At 37.5% G+C, this 25,338-nt stretch overlaps 1 protein-coding gene across 3 annotated transcripts in view; it reads right to left on the minus strand.

Moving 5' to 3' along the window:
• The window catches only part of ascc3 (activating signal cointegrator 1 complex subunit 3), a 541,129-nt gene that overhangs the window by 322,164 nt on the left and 193,627 nt on the right, over positions 1-25,338 (minus strand). For all 3 annotated transcript variants that reach the window (XM_043687007.1, XM_043687008.1, XM_043687009.1), the window contains one exon: positions 8,838-8,972. In XM_043687007.1, coding sequence (XP_043542942.1) covers positions 8,838-8,972 — 135 coding nt within the window. The remainder of the gene's footprint in view (positions 1-8,837; positions 8,973-25,338) is intronic.

Consider the following 25,338-nt stretch of genomic DNA (forward strand, 5'->3'; position numbering starts at 1 on the left):
GTCAGCAGCAGGGACTGAGATCAAGAAGTTGTGGCTATTTGGATATACCACCACCGCTTTTTAATTAAGTCCTCTTCGCACGCCTGTGCCCGCCATCTTTGAAAGTAGAAGATCGAGTGCTTGAAGTCAGTGAAAGGCAAGAGTCTAATCTCTGATTAGAAAACAATCCATCCATCTTCAATACAGGTATTTTGGGATAACATGCATTTCAACAACGCAATTTGGCTATAACATCGCTGAAAAATTAGGAAACAGTATTTTTGAGAATGGTTATCTCCGTTCGCAATAGTGCGATTCCAGTGGGAATTGGTTTGCGCATTTCGTTCTGCACATGCGCCAGTGTCCACACCGTTCTACGCATGTGTGACGTCAGAGCCGGTGTCCACACTGTTCTGTGCATGCGCCGATGTCAGCTCCAGTTGCTGTGCCATACTGTGCATGTGCCAATGTTAGTTGCCGAGACAGCAGCTTTTTGTGAAAGATACTGTACAGACAGTGGCTTTCTTATATTTAAAAAATGTACTGTGTTAAATTTACGTTTGTTTTGTTAATATGGTTTCAACCTTCATTCAGATGGTGCTATACTTCATGTTAAACTTTTGGGTGATTTTTGAGTGATTGAGAGTGATACTTTTTGTAGTCTGCCCCTAACCCTACTTTTCCCATAGGCCCCATTGTTTTTATTAAGCAATTTTCTATTAAGTGAGGTTTCACTGGAATGCAACTACAGCATTGTAGGAGAATTACATGCACCTAACCAACAACTGCTTATCATTTAACCTTTAATGGTTACAACAGCAACACAATGACTTCTAACTTTCTGTTACTCACAATGTTCTCATTTGAAGGAAGGCATTGGAGGACTTTATAAGTCAAAAGGGATTCTCACTTAAAATGGAATCATAATATTCCACTTAAAATGGAATCATAATAGGTAAACAAGAACAATAATGTGGAGCATTTCGAAACTGCCAGTGCAACATTTTACTCGCCTTAAAATCGTCACAGTAATCATCAAATCAGTGTGGTTACAGCATAGAAGGTACCAATACAGCCTATTACATCCATGTTGAATACCTTCAAGTGCAACTCAGCTAATCCAGTTTTTTTCTACTTTTTCCCTGTAGCCATGCAAGTTTGTTTCTCACCTGATAATTTTTCAATTCTCTTTTGAAACCGTCAACTGAATTTCAGGCAGTCTATTCCAGATTCAAACTACTCACTGCATTAAAAAAAACTTCATATTGGCAAAACCGCCATTGCTATTCACTTTATATCGTAGTCCTCTGGTTATCAACTTTTATCCAATGGGAACAGATTCTCCCTATCTACTTTGTATCAGCTTCTAAAGACTTTGAGCAGCTCTATCAAATCTCCTCTTAATCCCCTCCTCTCAAAGAGATGTGCAATCTACTCATATAACCATTGTTACTCATTGATGGAATCACTCTCATGAATCTTTTCTGTAGCTTCTTTAATAGTTTCACACCCTCTCTAAAGTGTAGAGCCTAAAATTGGACACAATATTCTACTTGACGGTGAAGCAATGTCTTAAGTGCTCACCATCACTGCTTTGCTTTTTAAATTTTGTTATGATTTGTAAACCAGTTTTTCAACCTGCCCTGTCACTTTAAACCATTTGTTAACATATACCTCAGTTCCTCCCCTCCTCAGTCCTATTTAGAATTGGAACCTTAATTTTACATCAACTCTACTATTGTTTTTCTATAACTTTTTTTCACTTCACACCACTGTCTAAAATTTTAACTGTTTCCATTCATTCCACTAGCTAACATAAGTTTTCAAAAAAAAATAATTCATGGGATGTGGGCTAGGGTAATATTTATTATCAATTCCTAATTGTGGGAAAAGATGGGTCTAGAGTCACATTTTGGTCAGATTGGATAAGGACAGCAGTTTCCTTCCCTAAAGAACACTAGTAAATCAGATGGGTTTTCTGAAAATTGACAGTAGTTTCATGAGCACCATTAGATTCCAAATTCCAGATATTTACTGAATTCAAAATCCACCATCTATCATGGCAGGATTCAAATCTGGATTCCCACAATATTACCAGGGTCTCTGGATTAATAGGCTAGTGATAATACTTATAGGCCACGATCTCCCCGGTTCAACTATTAGAGACTATCACTATTCTCCTCACAGTTCAAAGTAATTCCAAACCTCATTACAACCTTGGTCCAAACAAAAATCATCTACAAGAACTGAACTGCAGAGGTGAGATTGACTGCCCTTAACATCAAAGCAGCATTTTGTTCAGTATGGCTTCATGCAGCCCAAGAAAAATGGAGTCATGGAAATTAGGAATTTAGCTCTGTGGGGGATGTAGTCATGGTTAGTGAAATGAATATGGTGTTAGTTGTTGGAAGTCAATCATTTCAGCTCAAGGACATTGCTTCAGGGCAGTGTTCTATGACCAAACATGTTCAACTGCTTGAACAATAACCCACTCACCAAAATAAGGTCTGCAGTGGTTTATTTGCTGGATGTTGTTTAGTACCATTTACAACACCTCAGATACTGAAGCAGTTTGTGCATATATGCAAAAGATTGTAACACTTGCAATTCTCCAGTTCTGTTACTAGAGCTATCCGTATTGGAAAAAGATTGGAAGATTATTATCAGTGCTCCTGCATTTCCCCTTCTTCTCTTACTTCTCTCAGCATCCTCAGATACACCTGAGCCATTCCTCATGATTTAAGAACTTTATGTCCAGCCAGCTTTTAAGCCTATCCAATTCACTGCTCTTTCATTTTGACATTGGCAGCAACTTCTTTATTGGTAAAGACAGATTCCATTTAGTGCTTCAACCATGTGATTTGCCTCCATCTTTGAACCCATTAGCTTTACTCCGCCTTCTGACACCCTTTTTACATTAATATGCCTATAGAACACTTTCCATAAATCACCTATATCCTTCCTGAACATCTGTAATTGCAATGCCAATGGTTGTCTGATTGTTAGCATTGCAGGTAACAGTTAAATAACACTGTCATACACAACACAATATTGCATTTCTCTCCAAGATGTATTTGACACTTGTAACAATGCAGCAAAGCATTTTATTACTTATCACTGCTCCAAGCTGTTGGATAATGGTTATCCTTCTTGGGTTTTATGAAGCTTAGCATTCATTTGTAAAATAAAAGATCTATAGGGATTATTATAGTAAAATTGTGGAGTACACATTCTTCCATCAGTATTATAAATCCCAAGTGCTTCATTTCTTACTTATTTTCCACCAATATATCTTTGCTTTCCATATTTTATCTCCATTTATAGGTATCTTTTGATATTTGAATACCAAACTAAAGTGTTGAAGTGAGAACTCTGCTAATGAGAAATATAGCGAAAGTAAGAGATTATAGAGCGCCATATTACCGCCATTGAAGGACTTATCATATCAATGTAAATCAGACTCACTATTTACGTTAATTTCAATTAGGAGTTCAGAATGTCTTGGATTTACACTGCAAGTCCAATTAATTTCTCTGCAAAATGGTAACAACGATTTTTAAACTGTTTGTTACAGTGAATGCTTCCAAAGTATTGAGCCAATGAGCAAGTAAACCATCACACTTAAAATGCACAATAATGAAAAAGGGTTTAGGATTGGATTATTGCTCAAACATGTATTGAGACATAAAAAAGGTTAGAAAAGAGTGATGATACACAAATGTGCTACTTTTGTAAAATAATAATTACAATTATGTGAAGATGTTAAATTAAAAAAACAGCTCAATAAATTAGATGAGGGCACTTCTACATCAGTCAATTTTTGATTCAATTTCAATCAGCCATATTATTTATAAATGATAATTTAAAAAAAAATAGTAATTCTACATCCCATAAGAACAAAAGCTCCAGCAACCAAATTGATAAACCAAAACTAATATTAAAATAGAAATGACAATTGCAGCCTATTGACTCCAATCCTTTTGGCCATGAGATTTTATCCAGTCACACAGGAGTATTTACAGGTGATATTTATATGAAGCTTTTGATACTTAGCAACTCTTCTCCCATCATAACGTTCATCAAACTGAATGAAATTGTTCACAAATAAAGGTTCCATTTGCTTATAAATAAATTATTAGGATGTTATCTATTAGCAAAGCCCACATTAAAACAATGGAGTGGTTCATTGAGACATGTTAGAAGAAAAGCTGGAGTCAACCATATTGATCAGAGATTAGTCACAAATGCCAGACTAGTTAAGGCAGGAAACATGCTGTCCTTAAGGGACATCAATGAACAAGATGGGTTTTTATAACAATACAACAATCTTGGTTCTTATACTAATATCAGAATTTTCTTATTCCACATTTATATATAAAAAAAGAAGCCAAATATTTAAGCAATCATGGTTATCCATTCTAACATCATTCTGACTTGGACTAGATCACTGTCAATCCACTGTTGCTTGTACATAACTGGCCCAACTGGTGACAACCACATCCATGAAAGAAAAAGCATGGTATCTGAACTCTCAAACCTATCATGCCTTTTTGAACTCCATGATACAAAGTGACTGTGACACTATGTTGATGCAAAATTGAAAGGGTAACTCAGGGATAAATCAGTCTCCTAACTCTACCATGGCCTTTGCTATCCACCTTATCTATGCCCCTCTTTAACATCACAGCTCAACTTTCGATGCTCCAGCGAAAAAGGTCCCACCTCTCCTTATAACTCAAAACCTACAGTCCTGGCAACATCCTTGTAAATTTTTTATGTACGTTTCTAGTTTAACAACATCCTTCTTAAAAGTAGGGTGACCAGAATTGTACGCAGTATTCCAAAAGTGGCCTGACCAATGTATTGTACAGCTGCAACATGACATCCCAACTCCGAAAATCAATGCATTGACCAATGAAGGCAAGCATGCCAAACACTTTCCTCACCACCCTGTCTAGCTGCAATGTAATGTACCTGCAATATTACATTCAAGGGGCTATGAACCTGCACCCTAGGTCTCTCTGTTCAACAAGTGATCTCCCATATTTTATCCTCCATGAACTTGAGAGCATTCAAAACTCTGCTGCTTCTAACTTAATTTGTAACAAGTCCCATTTTTGGAATAGAAGCAAAAGTAGGCTGTTCAAGACCTCCTGCCTGCTCAGATATTCTAGATCATGACTGATAACCTACTAAATGCTAAATTCCCATGCTATCTTCAGGTCTCTTGACGTTATTAGCAACTAGAAATGTATCAATCTGTGTTGTGATCTTACTTGATGTCTGAGCACCCACAGCCCTCTGGAGCATATTGTCTGTGACATGAGTAAGGACTCCTAGGTCCCTCTGAGATCACACTTTTCAATCTCTCCACATTCTCTTATTGCTCCTGTGCTTACTGGCCTAAACTGACTCCCAGTCAAGCAACAATTGGTTTTATAATTCTCCCTTTGGTTTAAAATTCCTCCATAGCTTCTCCCTTTCCTCCAAGAAATCTATACGCCTCTAATTCTGGTGTCTTGTGCAACCACAACTGTAATTGCTTTATCTGGTGGCTGTGCCTTCAGGTGGCCAAGCCCCAAGCTATGGATAATCTTCCTTAATGCCACTCTGCTTCCCTAACTGTCTTTCTTCCTTTTGTTTCGTAATACTTCTGTGAGGATTTTTGGCTATTTGTTGTGTTAGAGTTGCTATATAAATACATATTATTGTTGTATAAATTGTTCATTGTACAGTATTTGGTGTTTTTTTAATGCAATACTAAGTGAAAAAACATTATCCATTTAGCTAACCATAGCCTGCACAATAAATTATTTATATGTTCTCATTATTGTTTGTGACAGAATTAGAATGCAGCGTGCAAAGTTAGAATTGTGTCAGTTTCATTGGTTCCAATTCTATTCCCGTTAAACATCTGTGCTGGTTAGCTTGCTAAAGGCTCAAATTTAAGTGCTTGTTATTTACAAGCAATTGAAAACAGCTTCCGGGGTTGACTTACTTTAATTAATCATTTATAGTTTGATGCAGCTGGATAAAGAAAAGGAACAAATGATAGTTATATATATTTCTGAATGAGAGTTATTGAATAACAACATAGACTTTATGATCTATTAAGAAACTAGAGCATTTAAACAAATGCATTTGTTATTGTGATTTATTGTGGTAAACTATTACTGGTGCAAGTTTTTTGAATGATGCTACAGCTAATATTGATTTTTCTACATCTGAAAGGAGAGTAGCTCAACTGAATGGCACCCCTTGTACAATATTGATTGGTTTGCTCACTGGTGAGTTCACTGTATGTCAGCTTCAATTCTGCTATTGATGGTGAACATCTATGAGTAAGCTGTAAAAGTTTCAAATTATTCCTTTAGATCAACTCCTAACCAAAAGAAATACATTCTGAAGAAGGGTCACTGGATTTGAAATGTTAACTCAGCAGGTCAGGCAGCATATGGAGAGAAAGTAGAGTTTTTGCATCAATTTATTTTTCGGATTTCCGGCAATGCAGTTGTTTCTTTTTTTGAAATACGTTGCTTCGCTTTTGGCTACATTGTATAATATGGACACTGACAAGTATTAAAATGTTATTTTTTTAATTCTGCCAGGAGGCTAAGGTTAGAGTCTTACTTACTCCAGAGGTGTGCAATAACATGTCTGAACAGATGTGAAGCTAGAAAAGTACAGCAGGTCAGACAATATCCAAAGAGCAGGAAAGTCAACATTTTAAGCCAAAACATTGATTTTCCTGCTACTTGGATGCTGGCTGACCTGCTGCGCTTTTCCAGCTTCGTATCTATTGATTCTGGCTTTCAGCATCTGCAGTCCTTACTGTCTCCTACATCTCTGAATAAGTTGATTAAAACAATCCTGTTTTCAAGATTGTTCTAAAAATGGTTTGTCACTGCAATTTTAATACTGGTGATGGATGCCACAAGATTTGACAATTCTGATCTCCAACTCTGTCTAGTGACAGGTTTGAGCCACAATGTTCAGAAAACAATAGGTAGAAAATGCCACAACCAGCAGGAGCACACTAGAATAAAATTGAGATGTAATTCTGCTTGGGCCCAGAATCAATCAAAGTGAACGTTTAAAGGTTGAAGTGATGAGCAGAAAGAAAATGCTAAATTAAAGGAACTCATTCACCATAAACAGAATTTTAATATCTATTTGAAAGGGAATATGATGGCATACAGTAAGGGGGGAGATGATGCTGTAGTGATAATATCACTGGATTAATAATCGAAAAAAGGTCCAAGCTCATACTTTGGAGACATGGGCTAAAACCACATTGCAGTTGTTGGTGGAATTTAAATTTAATCCAGAGTATAAAGTTATATCAGTAATGGTGACCATGAAACTATAATCAGTTTTTATAAAAATCCATCTGGTTCACTTTGTCATTTTGTCAAGGACAGAAATCTGCTATCTTTACCTGATCCAACCTATTGTTGCAATGTGGTTGATTTTTAACTGCCCTCTGAAGTAGTATTACAAGCCACTCAGTTCAAGGACAACACATGGTGGCCTTGCCAATGATGCCCACATCCAATGAAAATATAAATTTAAAAATAAGTTGGAACATGAGTAAAAGTGAAGTCGCCAAAGTCTCAAAGGACCACAGGACTGCTCTCTCATTAGAGAGAGGTTAAACAAATCACCAGTGCCTGAAGGTCGCCATGCCTCAATAGAGAAGAGCAAGTTCAAGAAGATAGGACCTTCGTGATGATCTCAGCCAGTATGAGAATTGAACCTGCATTCTGCCTTGTAGACCAGCTGTATAGCCAGTAATGCATGGAAATCAGCAAATTGAAGTGTCTCTTCCATATTTCTATCCCACCCAATTTCTCTGCTACCACTTCACGCACTGAGGTAAAGTATCCTCCTTAATAAAGATAGATAAGAATTACTCATTTTGAACTTTGGCCATGCTTTCTCCACAAGATGCTGTCCTATTTTCCAAGATGCCTCAAGATAATGGACAAGCAGTGGAAATAATACAGTTAAAATGAGGTAGAATTATTCACTTCATTTAGTTCAAGCTCAGCGATTATCATCATGCTTAGGGTTCTGTTATTGGACTATTAGAGAGACCATTAAAAAATTACAATTTGATTAGTTATAGAACATCAGCACTGGAGTATGAAGAAATTTTACCAACTTAGAATTTGAAATACGTAACAAACATGCATAATTGATGACAGCTGGAGGTTCGCAGTTACTAATATCTGCTTTAGCATCAACTGAATAACGAGGAAACAAGAACAAATTATATTCTTCAATGACAAAACAAAAAAGACTTTGGGATCATTTAAGCTTTGAAGTTTTAGAAAAACGCTACAAATATAAAACAAATCACACTTTTAAAAAGTTAACTTACATTGTAATTGTACTATTTTGTGTACCTTTTAAATGCAATATCAGCGTCACTTTCTTCATTACCCATCTTTGTTTTTTTGGCAAAAACTCAATCAAGTTAGTACTTCCACCTGCCCCTTCGAAGGTTCAGTATGTGGCAGTTGATACAACCAAGTGCATGGAGGCTTAATAGACTACAGAAAGCCAAATTTGGGCTCTTGCTGTGCTGCACTACACAGATGCTTGTTCGTTATTTGTATAAGAGCAAGCGAAGGCCAAAGTTTTGGAGGACATGGGACAAAGAGGTGTCAAAGATGGACACAAAATAGTGCTTTTACCTGCCGACCTGGTCCTAATGAGGGGCCTACTTTACCGATCCACAAACTGTGGAGTAGTCAGTGTTGAAGGGTGCTGCTGGCATTGCAATCAGGAATTTCAGGCACATGAGTGAATATGCTCATATATTCTTTCAGTTGAAGGTTCTCTTAATGGCATACCTGTTTCTCAGCCAAGCCATAGTCTGCGCTTTGGTTTGGTAAGAAGTACATGATATCACCCTGGTTTTTTGCCATCTCTTGAAGAACCATGGCTGTTCGGACAGTTGAATTTCTTGCATGCACAAAAACCATCACCTAGGAAGACACAACAATGTAATGGTTAAACAACAACATAAGCCATGATAATGAAGCACATTAATTTTCTACTTTTCTGTAACAAATTTCTGAAAACTATTTTGCATGTAGCAATGCCTCATAGATTTGAGTTATATTCTAAGCTTGTTTAATTGTATAATGAATTAACTGTGATTTGACCACATTAAAACAAAATCAGTTCAGTCGTCACTCAGGCACTGTGTGAATGTCCCAAGATCAAACCATTCTGGCTAACTGATCTGAGACAACGCTGCTAATGGAATTCCCTTACATCCAAGATTATTTGGATTTCTCTGCTAACTTCACCAGAATTTTTAAAAGTGGTCCAATTAAGAGCATTTTAGCATAAACAAGGAAATACAAGAATCCACATCTTTTTCATTGTTGAATGAGCAAGGCTGAACACAACAGCAGAGGATAATTTGAAACAATACACGAAACACAAGAGAAAAACGTATGGGATCAGTTTGAACTTAACATCATAATGATTTAACGAACAATCATGGCATTGCAAGTGAAAATAAATTCTATTGGTAAATATCAGTCAGAATCTGTGTTCCAGTAGCAGCAGTAAGAGCACTGTATGTTTAGCTGAACTTTAATCAAGACTCTATCATAATATGTTACTCTAAGTGGGTTATCTTTTTGTGTCAGTTATCACAAACATGCTATCGCATTACATCAGTTCAACAAAAGAAATGTTTCAGAGATTCAGGCTGATGTCCTCCTGATGTCGATCTCAACTGAGGGACTGCTTATTTTTAAACTGAGTACCCTCCTTCTAGTTGCCCCACACAGGGAAACATCCTTTCAGAATCCACCCTGTCAAGGCCCCACAGGATCTTGTACCCCACTGGAGTTCATTCTTCTGAACTCCAAAGCATACAGACCCATTCTGATAAAATTTTCCTCATAAGCTTGCCAATCACAGGGAGCAGACAAAATGAGCCTTTGCTGAATTATTTCACTGAATACTTTTATTTGGTGATAGACAGAGTTTTGATGGGCAAGTAAATCAAATATTATCAGGTTAGATGGGAAACTGGAATTCATAACGAACATATCAGCCATGATCTTACTGGACTTTGATCCGGTCGGCTGGAGGGGCTCCTGTTCCTAATTCATATGTTTCTACATAATGTTTTCTTAAATAAGGAGGCCAAAGCTGTGCAGTACATGTGATGCGGTCTCAACAACACGCTAAAGAAGTATAGCTAAATATTCCATTTCTCTTTCAGTAAATTCTTGTGAATCTTGAATAGCTCTCTTTTATATAAAAAATCCTTTGTAAATAATCAGCGCAATATTAATTCGAAGTTCAAACAAGGATTGAAAATGTAAAGAGATCTAAATAAAGCAAACATCTTTCAGTGTGCTATCTTAGATTTGGCGTTCAGAAGAGAAAAAACACACTTGTCCAATAGAATGTTATTTAAATTCTTTAATTCACAACAAATCAAGTTATCTTTTTCTGTGGAACACTATTCAATCTACCACTAAAACAGAGGATAGCTAATGTTTATGAAAAGATTTATTACATTTTAACAAAAGCTATTTGGCTGTGGCCTATGAAACAAATTTAAATATCAGAGTAATTAATAACATTATGAATCTCGTTCCGCTTTCCAGCAGGAACATCTGATTGAGGTCAGAACATACTCTTGTGCTAAAGTTCAAGCTTCCAGGAGTGCTCAGAAAAGGCCGGTCCTACTTTTATATGCAATTCTATTTACAGTATGATGGGGATTCAACTCAAGTTTTTAAAAGTATATGAGCAATTGTACAAGAGATGTACAGGTAAAGGTCTGAAACGATCTGTGATGCACTGAGATAAAATTATTCAGCAAGTCTGCCAGTTCCTTACTTCCATATTACTTCTAGCTGTTTTTGAAGAGTCTACACTCTCTTTGATTACAACTGTATGTATGACCTAATTGTAAAATCTTGTACTTGATAGCCTCCCAAGTCCCTTTTGCATTTTTTTTCTGATCTTGATTTTTTTTCCCTTTGCTGTGCCTTCGAGTTCTTTCAGCCCTATGGATACCAATGTTTATCCATAATTTTACTTTCTAACAAGTTTAAATATTGCAATTGCTTCCACTGGCAGAATGAACAATGAGCAGAGGACAAATGTTTCAACTAATTGGCAAAGAATGAGAGATAACATGAGAGAAAGATTTGTTGTTTTATTTATAAAGTGACTGTGATCTGAAATGCACAGCCTAAAAGGGCAACCTTCAAAAAAAAAGAAATTGTATAAATACTTGGAGCAAAACAAAATTACAGGACTAGGGTAAAAGAAAGCAGGACAAAACAAATTTGGTAGCTCTATCAAAGATTTGGCACAGTTACAATGAGTTGGTTGAATGGCTTTCTCTGCTTTACACTGTTAACGACGAGAAAATAACTAGCTCTACATTTTACAAAAAAAGCTTGTGATCTATTACCAAAATATACTTGGCCTGGATAGTGGTTAGAATGTGGAATCCTTTTTCACAAAGTAATTGAAGCAAATAGCAGAGATGCATTCAAAGAGAAGGTGGATAAGTAGATAGGATGAAGGTCATATGGATCTTTGGAACCAACACTGACTTATTAGATAAACAGCTTGATCCCTGCTGCATATTCTAAATGAGTAAGAAAGAGATGGAATTTGCATCCAATACACCAATTCAGAAAAGTGGAATCTTTTCAACTTCACGTGACTGAAATTCTTAAGGTATCACTTGTTGTACAGGGGCTGCTCACATATTAAAAACAGAAAGCTTGAGAACTGAAGTTCCCAGAGCCTCAGCCACTGGCTTCAATCAGACCAGCTTTAAGGTTAACATAAGGCACATGTCTTTACTTGGAGGAAGAGTAAAGAGGTAATCCTAAAAGTGTCCTTGGAGTGAGCCTATAGTGGAAAGACACCAGCCCTCATATGAGCTAAGAACTAACAAGAACAAGACACCATAGTTTGGGAAAAAGGATAAAAATGAAGGATTTTGATGTACAATCAGCAAAAACTCTGGAAAGCAACCTTTGTGAAGTCGTGGCCCCTACACTTGGAAGTGTGGACCAGGCCCCAGATCTGAGAGAAATCACCTGGCCAGCATGAGCTTTTATTCTTGCGTATTAGCCTTCATTTTTGTTGACTGTTTCGGGAACATTAAACTTAGTGGGTATGTGCTTAGATATTAGCACTGTATGAATTGCATTCACGTTGTCAGCCTTTTCCTAACCAAACTGTATGTTCTTTTAAACAAACTAATAAAGGTAGTGGTTAGTTGATACAAACTTGACTCTTGTCCTGTGCCAAGTCAATAATTGTTGTTGAGGGCGGTAACCAGGCAACATACAGCTGATACAGAAACTGCTTTTTCCCAATCACTGTGTCCTTGTGTCACATTAAGCGTCATCTTCAAAGGATTATGCACTGTTTTTCAAAAGCGATTTACTACTTTGGACAAACCATTACTTTAAGCAATGACATTCAACTAATTACTACCAAACCTAAATATATCTATTTACTATCAGCATCATAGGAACAGGAGTAGGCCATTCAGCCCCTCAAGCCCATTCCACCATTCAATGAAATCATGACTGATCTGTTACTTAAGTCCATAGCCTTGCCTGAATACCTTTGCTTAACAAAAAAATTATCCATCTCAGATTTAAAATGATCAATTAATCCAGCTATTGCGGAAGACAGTTTCAAAATCTGTGATGCTTTATGTGTATAAGTGACTTTAGTGACACAAGGTTTAAGAGTGCAGGAAGCATCAGCTATTTTAGAAGCAGTCTTCAGAAAGTTTTGCATTGATAATGAGACAGCAAACAGAATTGTAAGGTAAACTCAACATTTGCTCATTCCCCAAAGAGATCAGAGGAACCAAGGTATCAAACTTTAAACAAATCTATTCTTATTAAACAGACTGTAGCAACACTTGTCCTCTTTTGATGCTTGAAAGACATGAACAAACTACGCCAGAAATATTCAGCAGCTTCCATATAAGACGCATTCAGAACATCATGGGAAGACAAAATGTTAAATACTGAGGTACTCTGAAAAGCAAAAAAGTCTACTTGAAAGACACATCAGACCCAGCTCAGATGGAGTGGGCATGGATTATTTGTGACTGATAATAAAATCCCTAAAGTTGGTCATGTATTCACAACTTTAACTTAGACACAGTGTCTGAAGTAGGCCAAGATCAAGATTCAAGGACACCTGAAAGGCAATCAGGCGAAGCGGCAGACTGGGAGAAAAATGCTCAATAAAGAAATACCTGGGAGGAAGGGCATTGCTTCCCTCAAACATCCAAGAAAACAGACCAAAGGCAAGCTGGAAAGACCAGACAGGCAGTCTTAACAAAATCAAGACAATTCATCCTTTCTCACACTGTGGGAAAACGTTCACTTTTGTGTTTGGACTCTACCAGCAGGTTAGAATACATAACAGATGGCCAGACAAGGGATTATTCAAATGAATTATCGGACATAACTAGATCAGAGAAACAGCAGGATCTTAGGGTGCTTGTCCACAGATTTGTGAAGGTGGCACGACAGGTTAATAGGGAGCTAAGGAGGCATACAGGATGCTTGCCTTTACTCGTCGAGATATAGATTATAAGAACAGAGAGGTTATGTTGGAGCTGTCTGCACTGGAGGGGTTGCAGAGAAGATTAAGCAGGGTGTTGTCTGGGATGGAGCAGTTTAGCTTTAAAGAGAGACCACATAAGCTCAGGTTGTTTTCATTAGAGAAGGCTGAAGGGGGCCTGATAAAATGTATAAATATGTGAGGGATTTGAACAGGATGGATAGAAAACAGTTATTCCCCTTAGCTGGAGGATCAATAACAAGGGACATCATTTTAACATGAAAAGGGGAAGCTGAGAGTCGATTTTGGCAAAGATCTTTTCACCCAGAGGGTGGTGTCTGTATTGTAGGGTAGTTGAGGCGGGAAACCTCGCAACCTTTAAAAACTACTTGGATTAGCACTTAAAATATCAGAACATACTGGGAAGTTGGACTAGTGTAGATTTAGTTTTTGTCACTGCGGACTCAATGGGCTGAAGGACCTCTTCAGTCTTCTATGATTCTGTGATTCTATAATTCTACACATGTAAGAAATGACTTTCATACTGAAGGTAAATAGATGATGACTGAAGAGAAACTTTAGAGGTAGTTCTTTATTATCAATGCTGATAAGTGGGGAGAAAGTTACTGGTGAGTACATTCAAGCAAACTATATTAAGGTATTTCATGCTAATTGTAACAAAACCACAAGAATTTTGTTTAATGATTTTTATAAAATGGATTATAAAAATAACTCTGAAAGGCATTTGCCAAAATTGCCCAGATTTACTTGCAACTAAGATATCAGTGAACACAGCATAAATCCAACCTATCAATCTCATAATTGATAACATATTCTACATCTCCCTCCGGTTTTGTTTAGAATTAGCCACATCAGGCACATTAGAAAATCAGAAGTGGTGAAGCTAATAGCCAATTTTAATCTGCTTTTAGTGACTAGGATGCTTGCTGATATTGATCAGTGTGCTCCTTCTCTGAACATGACAACATTAGGGCCAATTGAACAGATCCCATGCTGACTAGGCTACAGCCATCATACTTTGCAGATATAATTATATGATCTCCATATTGCCTTCATTATTCCATGGAATAGCCATTACATCATTAAGTTTGGAATGTTATGGATTTCTTTGTGGTTTAGAGATATTAAAAGGAAAACCTGAAGAGGACAACAGTATTCCAATGCACAAGTACTAGTGATTGCTTGGGTTGAAAAAAAGAACATTTCTGTGAAATTTCAATTTAGAGGTCATGTGACTTACTCCTGTTCCTATTTTATGATCTTATGACCATAGATGGTTAGGCAAACATATCAGTGGTCATTTAAACCTCAGGTGAAATGAGTTTGTAATACAATTATTTAATGCCTGTTCTAAATGATACTTTAAAATAATTTTGACTTACACCAAGCTACCAGCAGCAAGCAAACAAGTTCAGGCCAACTTGCAAAATAAAGACTTTGATTAACATAGTGCTTTTCGTGACCCCTGGATTTCTCAAAATGGTTTTGCAGACAATTAGGTATTTATTGAATGGATGTTACAATCATATTGGTAGGACCATAGCAGCCAATTGTTTCAAAACTATTCCTGAAAAAATAAATTGATCATAGCTAGATAATCTGTTTTTGTGATTGTTCTTTGAAGAAATAACTAACCATCGCAACAGGGATAATTATTCTTCAAAATAATGCCAATGAATATTTATCTTAACTAATGAAGGCAGGCAGGCTCCTGTCTTGTCTAAAAGACAGGATCTCCAATAATGCAACACTATTTTAGTGACCACTGACGCATCAACCTTGCTTTCTGAGCTGAAATCCTGCAGTGGGATTTATACACAAGACTAAGGGACACAAAAGTTGTCTTAATAACTGAACTTGGAGCAATAAATTATGCATTATCAAATCTGAAAGGCCATTACTTCTTATTCTGCGTTCAAGTGATGTAGAAACTATCTGAACAGCAGAAAATTCTGACCTCAGCTAGAGAAGGTGACATGATCAGATTAGATTCCCTACAGTGTGGAAACAGGCCCTTCGGTCCAACCAGTCGACACCAAATCGAATCTGGGACCCTGGTGCTGTGAGGCAGCAGTGCTAACCACTGAGCCACCATGCCGCCCTTTAAATTATCAGGCATGTTTGCAGCATAGTCAGTGAACTGTGAATTAATATAGCTTGTTAGCCCTCTTTTTAATTTGTATGACTCACCTTAAAGTAGAACAACAGTAAGCTTTTGTTAAAGCAGGTTAAATATTAGTTTATTACAAGCTATTGCTGACGGTTTCTTCAGAATAAAGAGATAGCTATTAATTGATATGTTACAAATACCAAAACTAAAACAAATACAGATAAGATAAAAGAATGGGGTCTGAAATTGTCCCAAATAACATGGGAGCAATACAGCACAGGAACAAGCTCTTCGGCCCATGATACTAACCAGGATGCCATTCTAAATTGATCCTGAATGCCTGCACGTGGTCCGTATCCTTCTATTCCCTGCCTGTTCATGAGTCTGTCTAAATACCTCTTAAACATTACTGTCATATCTGCTCTATCACCTCCCCTGGCAGCCTGTTCCAGGCATCAACCACCTTCTGTGTAAAACAACTTGCCTCTCAAATCTCCTTTAAACTTTCCCTTCTCAGCTACACACCTATGCCACCTAGGAAAAAGACTTTGACTGATCACCCCATCCACACTTCTCAATTTTATATAGCTTCTGTCAGGTCATCTGTCAGCCTCCAAAGCTCTTGTGAAAACAATCCAATATTGTCCAACCTCCTCCTTATAGCTAATACACTCTATCCAGACAATATCCTTGTAAACCTCTTTTTACCCTCCCCACAGTCTCCACATTATTCCAGAACTACACACAATACTCCAAATGTGGCCTAACTAAAAATTTTATAAAGCTGCAATTTGACTTTCCAATTTTTATGTTCTGAAACCCAGTTCTGACTTTGTTAATCTGGATCTGAAAGTGAAGTTATTTGGGGAATTTTGCATATTTATTTTAAAATGTTTAACTTTATGATGACCCAGAAATAGCAGGACTTGATTTCTAGCTTGCTACCCCCAATGAGTTGTGATATTGGAAATACTCAGATGTGGCAGCATTTCTGCTGAGAGAAAAGTTAACCTTTTTATTTCAGAGGCCTTTCATTGGAACTGTGACCTTCACTGGGAGGTACGATGTTAATTAACTGCTAACTGCTTTCAGTTTCCCTGCTAATTTTAATAATGAACATGTCAGAACCTAGAGTAAAAACTATGGGCACTTAGTGCAGTAGTAGAGTCTCTTTCTCTGAATCATAGTTGCTCAAGATATTTGTCGGAACAAATTATTTTTAAAAACTGACTTGCTAGATCGACATCCTAATTTTGTTTCTTTTTAAAGCACTATGTAGGTCATGCAATAAGTATATTCATAAAATTGCCAGTGTGCATTTAACATAAAGAGTAAAATGTTTATTAAACAAAGGAAAAGAGCGTGAATTACATCAAACTAGGTGTAAAGGTTGACAGATACCAATAACAGACATTTGAAAAAGACAAAATCACAATACTTCTTTTACCCAGCAAAATCCTTAAACGCACCCAGTACCTCAGTGAAAATTTATCACCATCTCCACACTAAGGCCCTTGCACAAACTTTAGAGCTGCTGCTACCAATGCGTTTTAGCCAATTTCAGTGTTTCCTCTTCATATGGTGTCTCTCCACCTCAAATACCTGAAACAAACTACAAACTAAACTCAATACCACTTTGAAGTTTAGAGCAAAGATATGAGTTTCCTAAATTTAGCAGTCCAGCAGCCTTGCCATATCCAGAATGACTTTTTCTGAATTGTTTGATCTTTCTCTGTATTAGTGAGCTCCTGATGGTAGGCAAAAATATATTGTTTTAATGCACTGAACGGTTAGTCACCTTGCTTTTCAAGTTAAAGGGGCAAAACCACAATGAAATGCTTGCTAACACACAGCAATACCACAGCAACAAACATACAAAGAAACCTGAAAAATTCTTTCCCCCTCTGAATATGGAACCTATATTCTTAAAATAAGTCAAATGGAGGAGTGGAAAAAAATTGCAGGAAAATATAGAAAGGCATAATTAAGAAGATATCATTTATTCAATCACTGATTCTTTTACAAATGTTCAAAACTCCCAATGATACTAACACACAAATTTCTTCGAAAACTGATTAGATGTAAACCATAAGAAACAATTCAAATATCTAAACATGAAATATTAGAGATCTTAAGGTAAATAGTTCTATGACTATAGAATGCACAAGACTATTAAGAACATTGGGCAGTGGCTTAGTGGTTAGCACTGCTGCCTCAGAGCATCAGGGACCTGGGTCTGATTCCAGCTCTGGGTGAACGTCTGTGTGGAGTTTTCATGCTTTCCCCGGATCTGCGTCGGTTTCTGCCGGGTACTCCAGTTTTCTTCCACAGTCCAAAGATGTTCAGGTTAGTAGGTTGGCCATGGGAAATGCAGAGTTACAAGGATAGGGTAGATGGGAAGGATTTGAGTGGGATGTTGTTCGGAGGGTCAGTGTGGACTGTTTAGGTAGAACACCCTCTTCCTGCAATGTCAGGATTTTACGATTATTGGGAATAAGCACACACTTTAACATTCAGTTTTTTTTTTATTTTCTAGGAGGTTTGAGCAAAGAATAAGTGTTTCTGATAACAACAGAAGCCACTTATGGCTATACTTGCTCTCTGAAGGAGAAATTCACTCATGCCATTCCCCAACTTCTCCCCATTGTCGAATACATTTTTATTTCCAAATAATGATCCATCTCCACACAAACGCTTCAACTGAACCTGCCTCCATCACACACTCATGTTGCGCATTTGTTATGGACTAGGCCAGACCATTCAAAGTATTCTTAAGCAGGCAGCCCCAGACCATAACTTTGCAAATTATTTTGGTCAGTATACAGTGAAAATTACCCGGAATAAGATAGCTAGGTTGACGACTAGATTTTAAAAGACAAAAATTTACACAATGAATAAAGAGCCTCTACAGAACTGAACTTATCAACTTATCAAACTAAACTTAATTATACACAATAAATATACACAACAGTCCCAATAAGCAAACTCCCTTCAAAACCCAGTATAAATGGAACACATGCTTACAGGTTGAAGTTGAAGGGCAGAAAGAGAGAGAGAGTTTCCACACAGCTCCCTGTTGAACTTTCCGGTTCAAGACTGAACTAAAACTGCTCAGCTCAGGTCAGCTCAGCTCAGCTAAAGGGTTGACCACACCCTTTTCCTTTTTCTGGTCACTTCTAAAACATGACCATTTTGACCTAACGTCTCATCTATTTACATATTTAAAAAAGGCCTCTCAAAATCCTTTGCATCTCTGTACCAAACCAGACTGATTGGAGCCCGGCCCGGTTTATTACTCCTCTGAAAAAAAAAATCAAGGGCAGAGTCTCCTGGAGCCAAGGAACAACTTTTGGAAAAAAAGGAACTAGTTTTGTGACACATTACAGGTCCTAATCAGTGTGTGGAAAAGGTTTTCCTCAGGTTGCCACTTTTTCTCTAGCTAATGATCTTACGTCCGTGCTCCCTGATGTCTTCCCATCTGCTCTTGCGTTGAATAGCCTCATCAAATCTCCTTATACCCTCCAAAGAAAATCGTCCCAACCTCTAATCTATCTACTAAAGCATTCTTGTGCATCCTTTCAGCACCCATATAATGTCTTTATATCCTTTCTAAGATTTGAAATCCAGAACTGCATGTTACAGTTAGTTAAAGCCAAACCAGTGTTTTATACAAGTGTGCTGTATGCTTTATTAGCCACTAAATTAGTCCTGTCATCTTTAATGATTTATGTATATATGCAGCCGCTTCCCTCTGCTCATACATCTTTTTTAGAATCGGGCACTTTATACTGTTTCACTGCATTGTTTTCCTACAAAATGAACCATTTCATTCTTCTCTGCACTAAATTACATTTGCCACTCATTATGTGGCAACGACACAGAATATAATGTCATGACAGAATGCAAGTCAGAAGGTCAGGTTTTTACCTTTTTCAAACATGTCTAATTCTTAGCAATACAGATTGTTATTCTTCTTGCCTCAGTACCTCCACTTATTGTCTTATTACTCCTGAAACTTTCAAGTTCCCAGTCACTCGTTAATTGGTCTAATCTACTTCATATTCAAATTGACAATTTCTAACCAGATTGATTATTGATTCATGATTTTTCAAATATGCTATGTTTACCAATTATGTTTATTACTGTTTGTGTGGCATTGCAATTAGCAAGGTTAGATAGACATTTTTAACCAGTAAGAAAATTAATGGTTATGAGGAAAAGGAAGGAAAGTGGAGGTGAGGATTATCAGCTCAGGCATGATCTCATTGAATTATGGAGCCGACACAATGGACAAAGATCTATTTCTGCCCCTCTGTCTTATTGTCTAGGTAGCATTCAATTTTTTCCTGATGGGAGATTTTCGAATACTGATTTCCTTTGTATTATAATCCAAATATTTCATTATAGATTTCTGAACAATAATAGTATTGATAATATATTTGCAGTTATCTTTAAGTGTAACATCAATTGTTAAAAAAAGCTATGGTTTAAACTGCTATCTGTATTTCACACTTAAATGATCATTAAAAGCAATTTTGTGGAACATATCAATAGTAATAACCACAGTTCACAGCAATTAAGAATAAAATCATTGTAATTTCTGTAATTGCGCAACTAAATCAATGTTGCAGACTGACTTTCATTTAACTGTATAGTACATATATACAATGCACAGGAGTGGTTTTGATTTAATTCCTCTAATATCGAATCTGGAGTAAAATAGAACACTACTTTCTTGCTGTGATACATTGGGTCAAGTCATCTTTGAAAACAAAAGGTGAGTTCAGAAGAACTAGATGCATCACAAGTCAAAATCTCTTTAGCTTATTGGCCAATTTACTTTGTTCCACTGCCTCACAAAATGGCATTGCATTGTTAGCTTCCTGTTATCTTTAAGAAGTTGTGGATTTTCATGATAATCAGAAATGTAGGCTGCGTAATAAAGAATGCAAGTAGTCTTTTCATAACATGATAATTAATAATGTAATGTCAATCAAATCACTTGGGTCCTGAAAGGGAACATGTAATTGTTCGACGTAACAAATTCTTAAGAGATACAAAAAAATTGCACTGATTTCTTTTCTTATTAATTTTCCTTTCTGTCTCTTTGTCTCTACTAATAGCATCCATTGTTTTCCTCTATTTCTTTCTTTATCAAAATTTATGGAATCATATAATGTTTATAGCATAGGATGTCATTCACCTGATTGATCACATGTTGGATCTTTGCAAGTGCAATGTTGCTAGTGCCACAGCCCTACAAATGAGTTTCCTTTTGGTCTTTATCCAATTCCTTTTCTAAAGATTGAATCTGCTTCCTTACATTTTCTAGCAGCGCATTCCAGATCATAACCATTTCCTGTGTTAAAATATTTTTCCTTATGTCGCTGTTAGCAGTTTTGTCAGTCACCTTAAATCCTAGCCTCTAGTTTTCACGCTCCAATCAATACTAAACATTGCACTGCATCAACCCTATGTAAACATGACTTTAAGCATCTCAACAACATCAAAATTCCAATTAATCCGTCTCCATGATTGTATTTCCTCTCAAATCCTAAATCTCATTTGTTTAAGATATGTCATTTATCTCCATTCATTAAGGTTCCCAAAATGCTATTGCTCTTGCTGTAATAGTGTGCATTTCCAGCAATGCATGGCAGTACTTTCATGCAGAAGAGTGTAGGATATGTCAAACAAAAGAGGTCAGATCCAAGATCCTACTTTAATATGATGTGAATTTGCACCCCTTAGAATCATTTACTACTCTGCCCCTTTATCCCCCCAAGGAGTATCTTGCTTCCTTATGCTTGTAACACATAACGATAGACAAAATTTTAATAAGTACTAAAAATCTAAAACAAATAAGAAAGTGCTAAAAAGAAGAATGGAATATCTCATTACATCATTAATTAAGAAACACCATTTATTCCCTGCCCCTCTCAGTTCATCCTTTTGCATTCATAGAGTCATAGAGATGTACAGCATGGAAACAGACCCTTCGGTCCAACTCATCCATGCCGACCAGATATCCCAACTCAACCTAGTCCCACCTGCAAGCACCTGGCCCATATCCCTCCAAACATTTCCTATTCATATACCCATCCAAATGCCTCTTAAATGTTGCAATTGTACCAGCCTCCACCACATCCTCTGGCAGCTCATTCCATACACATATCACCCTCTGCGTGAAAACGTTGCCCCATAGATTTCTTTTATATCTTTCCCCTCTCACCCTAAACCTATGCCCTCTAGTTCTGAACTCCCCGACCCCAGGGAAAAGACTTTGCCTATTTATCCTATCCATGGTCTTTGGAGGATTGGTGTGGACTCGATGGGCTGAATGGCCTGCTTCCACATTAGGGATTCTATGATTTTTCATGTTTTCAGTATGTACTTTTACTTCAACAATTCAGTGTTTCTTTAAATTTGATGACTGAAGATATAAACCGTTTAGGTTAAAACACCATTAATTCATTAGCAGTCACTGTACTCGACTAGCTGCTAATTTTAGAAAAGCTTTTTACACACCAGGTTAATGAACAATTTTCCACAGTAAAAAAAATCAATGCTTGATTAAGTAAAAGTAATTAGTTACTTGTATTATAATTGTTTACAAAATGATGAGTTTTTTATTCAATCCATGGAATGTGGGTAACATTGGCAAGATTCAATGCCGTTCAGTGGGTTGGAGTGAGCTGCATGGTTGATTTGCTGGAGTCTGAGAGATATACCCATAAGATCGTTAGAGAAAGTGCTCGAGAATTTTGAACCAATGACAATGAAGTCAAGATGGTACTTGGAAGGTAACTTGAAGGACACGGGTATTTCTTTTTATTAAAATCATTCATGGGATGTCAGTGTTGCCTGCTGGGCCAATATTTACAATCCATCCCTAACTGCCCAGAGGGTAGTTAAGGGTCAACCACATTACTATGGATCTGGAGTCATATGTAAGCCAGACCAGGTCAGGATTCCTTTCCTGAAGAACATTAGTGAACCAGATGGACTTTTACAACAATCAATATGGTCAGTTTTTTCATAGTTTCATAAAATCCATACAGTGTAGAAACAGGTCATTTGGCCCAACAGGTCCACACCAACCCTCTGAAAAGAAACCTACCCAGATCTGTTCCCCTACTCTATTATTCTACATTTCCTTTGACTTAGGCACAAAACCTACACATCCCTGGACACTATGGTCAATTTAGCCATGCTAAATTTGGACTGTGGGAGGAATCTGGAGCACCCGGAGGAAACCCACGCAGACATGGGGAAAACGTGCAAACTCCACATAGACAGTTTCCCCGAGGCTGAAATTGAACCCAGGACTCTGGCACTCTGAGGCAGCAGTGCTAACCACTGAGACACCGTGCCGCCCTGTTAATGCCGATTTTTACTGTCATGATGGGATTTGAACTCATATCATCAGAATATTAGTCTGGCTCTCTGGATTAACATCCCCATTAACATGACAATGCCACTAGGCCAACATCTCTCTAATAAATGACTCCCTTGTTTATTTTAGATGTTAGAAGTTATAGGTTCAATAGGTTTTATTTTACAAAGCCTTAAAGTTGTTGCATTGTATTTTGTCAATGGTGTGTACTGTAAACACTGTGTGCTGGTGGTGCTGGGAAAGAATGAATAATGTAGTGAATGGCATGTCAATCATGTGGACTGTTGCATCCACAACGGTGACAAGTTTTTTTGATTGTTACTGAAACTGCAACCATCCAAGCAAGTGAGGAGTATTCTATCACCCTCTTGATTTGTGCCTTTGACAGAAAGCCTTTGGGAAGTCGACAAGTCAATTAATCACCTAAGAAAACCAACCCTTTAACTGCTCTTCAAGCCAGGTTATTTATATGACTAGCCCAGTCCAGTTTCTGTTGAATGATGTGCAACAGGATATTGATGCAGATTCCTGTAGAATGTCAAGAGGATTTGGATAAATTCTCGCATGCTGGAGAGAATCATTCTTTTGGACCTTGGCAATGATACTTGCCATCATATCAACCTGAATGATGCCCAGATCTTACTCGATGAGGAAGAATGATCCAAAAGGTTATACGTGGAACAAAGCAACATGCAATCATCGGTGAACAATTCAACATCTGCCCTTATGATCGAAGGAACATCATTAACGAATGAGCTGAAAATGTTTGTGCCCTGGGCAATATCACAAGGAACTCCTCCAGTGATGTAGTAGGACTGGGATGACTGGTCTCCAACAACCACAGCCATCTTTTATCTGCAACCTAAACACTCTCACTTCTGAAATTCAGCTTTTTGTCCATGTGTGGTGCAAATTTTGAATGAAGTCTGGAGTTAAATAGTCCTGCCAAATCCAACCGGGGCATCGCTGAATAGATAATAATAACCTGTTAGCATGTGCTGCTTGTAGAGACTTAACAACACCTTTGATTACCGTGCTGATGGTTTACAGCATACAAACAGAGCAGTCACTTCTCTTCATCAAAAAACCTGGGTAATTTTCCACTCATTAGGCTGCTATACTGGAAAAAATTAGTCAGGGACACAACTAATTCTTCACCATCAGAGTATGATGTTGAGAGGGTCTTTGGCCTTGGTTTAATACCTTTCAACTGTTTCTTGCTATTTCATGGAGTGAATCGGAATGGCTGAAGACTGTAATCTATGGTCCATAATCTTAAGTAATTGCTGAAATTAACCAAAGTGGTAAAAAAGAATCTAGGGCAAAAATTCAAGTTATGGAGTGCAGAATGAATAGACCTATTCAGCACATATTCATATACAAGAAAGTAGCAGGAAAATGGTTTAAAGTGATGGATGACTCTCAAACACCTTTATCCAGGGGTTAATTTGAGCTGGGTAATCACAACGTTCCAGCCTATATGGCAGGGACACAGAATGTTCCATTTCAAGCAGGAGTTTTAAGACTCTTACATTTCAGAAAAACACAAAAAAAATGTAATTTAAGATCATGATTTTTTATTTTTAATAAATAAATCAACATGCTTCACAGAGCAATTCCATCACAAAAAAAGTTCCAATGTTCTTCAAAGGGTGATAGAGTCATAGAGATGTATAGCATGGAAACAGACCCTTCGGTCCAACTTGTCCACGCCGACCAACCCAATCTAGTCTCACCTGCCAGCACCCGGCCCATATCCCTCCAAACCCTTCCTATTCAAATACTTATCCAAATGCCTCTTAAATGTTGCAATTGTACCAGCCTTCACCACTTCCTCTGGCAGCTCATTCCATACACGTACACCCTCTGCGTGAAAAAGTTGCCCCTTAGGTCTCCTTTATATCTTTCCCCTCTCACCATAAACCTATGCCCTCTAGTTCTGGAGTCCCCGACCCCAGGGAAAAGACTTTGTCTATTTATCCTATCCATGCCCCTCAATTTTGTAAACCTCTATAAGGTCACCCCTCAGCCTCTGACGCTCCAGGGAAAAAAGCCCCAGCCTGTTCAGCCTCTCCCTGTAGCTCAGATCTTCCAACCCTGGCAACATCCTTGTAAATCCTTTCTGAACCCTTTCAAGTTTCACAACATCTTTCCAATAGGAAGGAGACCAGAATTGCACACAATATTCCAACAGTGACCGAACCAATGTCCTGTACAGCCGCAACATGACCTCCCA

This window comes from Chiloscyllium plagiosum, chromosome 3 (assembly GCF_004010195.1).
Source record: "Chiloscyllium plagiosum isolate BGI_BamShark_2017 chromosome 3, ASM401019v2, whole genome shotgun sequence".
Classification (NCBI taxonomy): domain Eukaryota; kingdom Metazoa; phylum Chordata; class Chondrichthyes; order Orectolobiformes; family Hemiscylliidae; genus Chiloscyllium; species Chiloscyllium plagiosum.